The 7694-nt window shown below is 33.5% G+C and overlaps 1 protein-coding gene across 5 annotated transcripts; it reads right to left on the bottom strand.

The window, feature by feature from the left end:
• Positions 1-2290: 2290 nt before the first annotated feature.
• Positions 2291-5380, bottom strand: LOC131631587 (teosinte glume architecture 1-like). Of its 5 annotated transcripts, none has more exons than XM_058902379.1 (4): positions 5054-5380; positions 4154-4612; positions 3792-3928; positions 2291-3386 (listed from the first exon to the last, which is right to left on the bottom strand). In XM_058902379.1, exons 2-4 carry the CDS (start codon positions 4516-4518, stop codon positions 2791-2793), a joined length of 1098 nt encoding a protein of 365 aa, XP_058758362.1. In that variant the 5' UTR covers positions 4519-4612; positions 5054-5380; the 3' UTR covers positions 2291-2790. The 5 variants fall into 5 exon arrangements, with proteins under 5 accessions (XP_058758362.1, XP_058758365.1, XP_058758363.1 ...); XM_058902382.1 differs by having other exon boundaries at positions 4154-4595; XM_058902380.1 differs by having other exon boundaries at positions 5176-5380.
• Positions 5381-7694: the final 2314 nt, after the last annotated feature.

Raw genomic sequence — 7694 nt, 5'->3', positions numbered from 1 at the left:
CTTAGGCTGCCACTATTATGGTAGTAGGTGATTTGCTTTTCCTTATATCATCTTTGCTTAGGCTATCGCTCGTTCGAAAGTATGAGATATATCTTTTACCCTCTGATGTCCTTTCATCTTTTCTTAGGCTATCACTATTATGGTAGTAGATGGATCGTTCTTTTTGGAATCTCATTTCATATTTTCTTAGGATACCACTGTTATGGTAGTAGATGACTTGTTTCTCCTTATATCATCTTTGCTTAGGCTGTCGCTCATTCAATAGTAGGTGATATATCTTTTACCCTTGGAGTCGTTCATAGTTGATTAGGCTACCACTGCTATGGTAGTAGATGATTTGTCCTTCCTTGACCCTTGATAGCAGGTGATCTTACCTAATTGGAGTTATAATCTCTCCCCATTTGTTTATTCCTTTCCCAGTAAATCTGGGAACCCTTTCTTCTATTCTGAATTAAGGATGTTACTTTTCTATTCCCCATGAAATCCGGAGTCTTGCATTCATATTATATCATAAGCATACTTGTGGTCTCTTTGGGCCCAAATTGTGTTATATTTTGTATTTAAGTCCCTCCTATCACGTCGAGACGAAGATTCCAATTTTCACCTCCCCGGATAGAAGAAACTTAAATAGGGGCAGCTATCATACCCCAACTTTTGACTCTAAGGTCCCACTTCATTTGCATTGAATTCAAAGGAGTGTGATCATCATTCATCCCATATAAAATCATTCATACATCATTTTCTAACCTCAAATATACAAAAAAATGAGTTTGCTTGTTTGCTTATTTCACAAGATAAGTGATTGGTCAAGAAAGCTCAGGAAATTAGGGTTTTATGACTCCAAAAGGGATTCAAACTTTCTCATATTATCAAGTGATTCCCCTCATCCATATTCAAGCTCAATAATGTTTCTAATCAAGATCATCAACTTTCAAATTCATCTGGTACATCAATTAGGGTTTTTGACCTAATTCCTTGGATGAGTTGACTTTTGGTCAAAGCATAATCTTTTGACTCAAAACATAATTCAAAGACCTCTAGTGCTTCATTATAGCTCACTCATATCATTCACTTGGCTAGAGAAACTTTATAGTTGATTTAACTTAGAATTCATATTTAAAAACATGAAATCGACCGATTTTATAAATTAAAATTAAATTTTGACAACTTCAAACAAGAAAATATATGAAAAAAATGTTTTTTTTAAATGGTCAAAATTTTGTGAAAAAATTACAAACATTTTTTGAAATAAAATAAGGTGATATGATTGAGTGTCACTTTGGAGACAAATGGTAAGAATTTGTTTCTAAATTCAAACCACCATTCTTATTACTGTGTTATTATTCCCACATATACTTTTCTTCAACTCACATCAATGCCCTATTAGTGACTATAATGTTCTCTAGGTTTCTTAAAGTGGATACTATTGCCACCTTACAATCTCCCAAAAGTTCCCTACTTATTCTAGTGTCAATCTTCTTTCATGAAAGTGAAAAGTAAAAAAAAAAAAATATTATTCAAGTGGTCATTAATCTTCCAACAATGCCAGCATGAAAGGCTCTCTTTTGTTTTGGCCTACAAACTCTTCAAAAGGAAGTTTTCATGACAAAATGGTGAAACACTCATTAATTAGATAAATATATGTTTTAAACAATAATTTACACTAATAGAGTGGAATGCTTAAACTCAATTAGTATTGTCTCCGACAAGAAATCTTTTTATTATGTTCTAATATAGTGATTATCCTATTTAAGTCAAACTCTAAATAGTATAGAAATCAATCTCCTAAACATTTATATAACAGCAATTATGTTCATGACTCAAGTTTCTTAGTGGCTAAATGACAAGATTAACCATATATGTACATATATGTAGCTTTCAAATCTTATCCTATTAGGTAGAGGTTCCCTATCATAATTATTTTTGGAGTCTAACTAGGTTAGCCACTATCAACATGTATCTTATTTAATTATGTTTTGACATTGATAAAAACATTTATAAGTTATTATATTCAGTTTAATCTTGACAGATTTTAAATTTTATGAGATAATTTTTCTTGCACGTCTTTAAAGACGACGATTTTAATTTTGATTATTATTATTATTATTATTATTTTTATAATTATTTTTATTATTAAATAATGCATAATCCATAGTTGATGATATAATCCATTTCATCCTCATCATATAATCCATTTCATCCTCATCACAAAAACATTTAAATTGATGGGAGAAAAGTACAAGCGAAAAATTGATGGGAGAAAAGTACAAGCGAAATAAACACAGCCACAAATGCAAATATATCGGACACGACCCTGACATTGATACATTAATACAATATACAATATACAATATAAGAAAATGAAATGCTTGAATTTGACTACATGCGTCGGTGTCATGTTGGTCAATGTCAACAACATACACGCTTTCAATCTGAAATGTCGGTATTCAGAACTGCACAAAATCAATTGTGCTACAACATTTGAATTGATGGGAACAAACTACACTTACCACAAGGATTCAACAAGTTTAAGTTTAATTATTAGAGTACACATAATGTTTTGAAGACCAACAATTCCATGAATTTCCCAAAAAGACCCAACAACTCAATCCTCGAGTGCGGAGGAGCAATGGGAGCAACAACGGACGCGAACACGAATGGATGATCAGAACCACCCAAAAAGACCTTAACACCACTCAAAGACCAGACAATTCAATGTTGGAGAGTCAGGAGAAACAATCGACAAATGAACAGAATCGCCAAGAGACTTTAACACCACTCCGCTACACGTTACTCCCAGAAAAATGGAAGCGTTAGCGAGTTTTCATTTTCCATCAAACCGTTATTAGGTCCCATTTGCAGCATCCCATTACATTGAAGGTTTGTAGTGTCTGCATCTAGAACAAATACATGACCATTATTAGGCTTATCTTTAACCTTTCCTGAGCACAAGTACTCGTTCGTGGCATCAAAACGCATCGTTCCGGATGAAGACTGTGTTGGGCTGTCGTTGATGCTGGACTGCATCAAACTCAACTCGGAACTTTGTGATTGAAGTGTTGACAGAAGATAGAGAGCACAACCCGAGTCAAAAGATCCAGGTTTGCTATCAGAAGAGAGCTTCCTACCGCCTTTTCCACCTGCAGATGAACCATCGGCACCGCGGATAGGCTGACTGATAGGAATCCCCAGCGCTGCTTCATTAACATCGCCGGCTTTAGGGACAGTTTCTTGCCATAGAGGATGTCCTTTATCCTGTTTATGTTTATCGATTCGATACAAAAGTCGGTGATTGTCGTAACCTGGTTCAGCTTCGGTTGGCCAAATGTTTCTCATAATAGGATTCACATATGCCTGAGGGTTCCCAAAGTGCAGGATTCTAGGACCTAAGCCAAGTCAATGTAAAATTTCATATTAGACGTACCGAAGATTAAAAATAATGACAAAAAGAAACATTGATTTTAACGGTAACCATTAACAGTAATCATTAGCTCGGACACCAGCATTGACACGACACGTTCAATTTATTCATTTTTACAAATTATTATTGATTTCAACATGTCAGTGTCAGTATCGTCAATGTTAACCGTGTCTGTATCGCATTTCATGGATTGTTATTATTTCTAATATAGGCGAGGGTTATTGTTTCATAATAATGCATCAATCATTACTATATTCTACCTAATTCCGTCTATCATATCGATTTTCACATTCATAAAATCGAGAACCAGTTAAACATTAACAGAAAAAAGTCATCTATCTTAAAATCATGAGATGCCAGAAACACAAACCTTTGTAATTGTACATGAATTTCTCAGCCGCCATGAAAAGAGAAGGCGGTTGAGGCTTCCTCCTCCGCCTATTATGCCCATCAAGACGTTTCCTGCAACTCCTCTTAACTTCATCAAACTCCGCAAGCGAATGAAACCTACATCAAAATCACACGTCCATAACGCATCAGAAGAACAATAATTGTAAATTGATCATCGAAATTGTAAGTATCGGTAATTTTCAAGCATCAGCAACCGAGCAAAATTGTAAAATGTAAGTCAAAACCGACAGAAGCTAACAATTTCAAGGACTAATTCGGAAATTCACTTCAACGAAATTGAACAAACTACGAATCCGAAACAAGCAACTTCAAATATTATACCTGCTACATTGCTGGCAGAATCTCTGCTGCTTACCTCCAACCAACACAACAGGAGTTTTCGAGTGCTTCTCGCAAACCCTATGCCTCTTATGATACTCCCTACAATCACTAAGATCCGCGTTACATCCATCAACCGAGCAAATCAAATTCAACAATCCATTCTGCAACCGCGATCTTTTCGATCCAGAAAACGACGACACGCCTCTCAAATCATCATCCTTCCTCCCCGTACTATCCCGAACCCGAACCGATTTTTCCAATGAATCAGAAGCCTCACCAAGCCTCAAATCCATTGAATCACCTTCATTCTTCATCTCCTCCAACCCAGATGGATCCCAAGCAAACTCTTTCCAATCCCAATCCATCAAAAACAAACTAGTAATCACTCCAAAACAAAACTTTGCTCTTTAAATCCTTTAAAACCCTTTTCAATATGCCAAACCTAAAACAAAGTACTCACTAACACAAGAATCAGAATCTTATAACCCCTTTATATTTATCACAACAAAATTAAAACTTTGACTTGTGAGAATCAAATATAGGATAAAGGGTGTCAGAAAAAAACATTTAGAATAAATACCAAGTTCACAAAATTATATATATTCAATCCATCACAAACATCAAAATAAAAAAATAAAAAATAATTAAATAATTTAAAAAAAATAAAAAAAGCAAAAGAATATAACAAGATATACTTTTAAAAATTAAAGACCACAAACACTAAGGTCCCCTCAAACTTTGTTGAATTCATTAATCAAGACTTTGTTGTTTTGCATAATTAAAAATTAACCTATAGTTTTTTTTTTCTTAATTAAAGAGAGCAACTACATATATATAATATATATAAACCTAACAAACAAACTAATATATAAAATTAAAATCACATAAATAATTTCTTACAGTTGAAGAAGAAGATGAGTTTCCAAGAAAATGAGCAAAGAAGAAACATGAACCATTTTTTTTATCAATGATGGAGTAGATAATAAAGAGAAAGACTATGATAGAATGAAAAAGTAGGTTACCAAATCTCATTCATGGAGCTCTTGTGGTGGATTTAGAGGCAGAAACCACATTAGTAAGAATATATATTTACCTTAACTAAACAAAAAATATATATAAATAATTATGGGGAAGAGTGAATGATGAGATCTGTTTTTTTTATTATGTGATTTATTTTTTTTAATCTTTATGTCAAGTCTTTGTGTTTTTATTTATTTGTTGATAAAGTAATATGACTATGTGAATAAATAATGCAAGTAGAATAAATAGAGGTAGTGGGCAATTTGACATGGGAGACAATGGAGAAAGTGACTGCAGCTTTGGACTATATATATGTATGTGTCTTTCCAGCCTATAATATATATTATATATATATATATATATATATATATATATATATATATATATATATATATATATATATATATATATATATATATATATATACACACACACAACTACCTAACTGGATTGTTACAATTTTAGAAACGGTACTTACTATTTTTAGGAATGGCGTTTGTTGCAGGACTATATTTAATGCAGACATAGTCATGCATTGATAATAGTCTCATCAAAATGGGACGGTTGTGATTTATAGAATGTGTATTTTAGATTATTAAAAGAAATTAAAATTTGTTTTTATGAACTGATTGATCAAAATGGAATGACCACCAACATCGTTGATAATATAGTGTAATTCAAAATAGTGTAACCGGCCAGTTAAAGTAGAAGTGTAACTGATTAGATCCTCTTTAGCAACGCTAAAATATTAGAATTAGACATGGCAATAAAACCCAGACCCACGGGTACCCACCCGAACCCGTCCCGAAGTTGACGGGGAAAACCCGCTTTGACTGGGTTTGGGTTTTCCCCAATTAGAAAACATGGGGATGGGTCGGGTAATGGGGACACTAGTACCCACCCCGAACCCGTCCCCGAACCCGCCCCGTTTATTTCAATATGTACATTATTATTTATATTTCATAATTTATATTATTAAATATGTGGCTAATGTTTTAATAATTTGATTTGTGTTTATTATTTTAAATATTTGAAATATATGTATGAAATTTTTTGAGATTGTTTTATTTTGTTATTTATAATGTAATTTGATTTTTGAAAAAGTAAATAATTTTATTAAAAAAAATGATTTTACGAAATACATGGTGGCAGGGCGGGGATACCCGAACCCAACCCGAACCCGTTAAGGACGGGTTTGGGTTTTAATTCCCCATCCCCGTTTGGGTTTGGGGCGGGTAACGGGGATTGATTGGGGATTCGGGTTTGGGTTTGGGGGAGGTAAAAACCGTCCCCGATCCGCCCCGTTGCCATGCCTAATTAGAATGAAATTTAGTGTAATCAATTATACAAATGTAACCAATCGTTACATGGTTTAATGGTGATTGGCGCTGAACTTAGTTCGATCTTCCGCAACTACGATCGGAAGGGGGCTGAAACCACTTGATGTCAGAACTGACCCATGAACCAAACTAAACCAATGGTTATAAACCAAAAAAAAAAATTATACAAATGTATAACCAATTATACCCCTTTCATTTTTTTGTATTTTTGGAGATAGAGAGTTAGCATAACCAATTACAGTTGAGATTTTTTTTCTCATTAGTTGGTTATCTATATTATACAATATGATGAATTAAATACTCATATTAGGTCATTAATGTTTTTTTTGACAGAAAATAAATGATATTCATTCATTCAAATCGATAGAGTACATCGTTGCAATACAAATTCAAAATCGCCAAAAACAAAAAGGATGAATCTGCGAACAAATCCACAGCATCCATGTTAATAGCATAAAACGGCAAATTGCATATGCCTACAAATATTAATGTATTGACTGTATTGAGATGTCCAAAATATTCATGCTTCCGGATCTGTAGCGTTGACGGCACCAAAGTCATTGATTGAATCTGCACTAGATCGAAACTAATCTTTCAACCTGAAACAAATGAACACCGCACAAAAACGGAAAAACAAAATACCCGCACAAAGATGAGAAATCAAAATACACCACAGAAATATGGGAAATCAAAACAAACGATGACCCACGAAATCACAAAAAAGACAAAAAGAAAATGTGTGAAAATAACTTATTTAAGTAATAGATAAACAAAAACGATTTGGAGGGGTGATTTTGGATCAAAATTGATCCTAAATCACCCCTCTTTGAGAGAGAGGTGATAAAATTGTACTTGATGATGAATATATAGCTATGTAGTTCACGTTGGTGGTTAGGTCATTAATGTTAGAATGTCATATTTTCACTTTAATTTTATTTAATTCTCTCATTCTCTCCATTATTCACCATTATTCTTGTGATTGGGGTTTTATCCAACAATTGACATCAAGAGACTGATCTTTTGATCGACAACTTAGTTTATGAAAATACTTTCCATCTCCCATGAACATATCCATGCAAATATATGAATTCTCGATGTGGAGAGTTATGACAAGTAGTGCCAACAAATGAAGGTGTTGTTTGGTTATTAAGATGTTCTTGAAGTGATCAAGAACGATGTTA

Source organism: Vicia villosa, unplaced genomic scaffold (genome assembly GCF_029867415.1).
Source record: "Vicia villosa cultivar HV-30 ecotype Madison, WI unplaced genomic scaffold, Vvil1.0 ctg.000844F_1_1, whole genome shotgun sequence".
NCBI classification, from domain to species: domain Eukaryota; kingdom Viridiplantae; phylum Streptophyta; class Magnoliopsida; order Fabales; family Fabaceae; genus Vicia; species Vicia villosa.
This window is presented reverse-complemented; position numbering and strand designations above follow the sequence as displayed.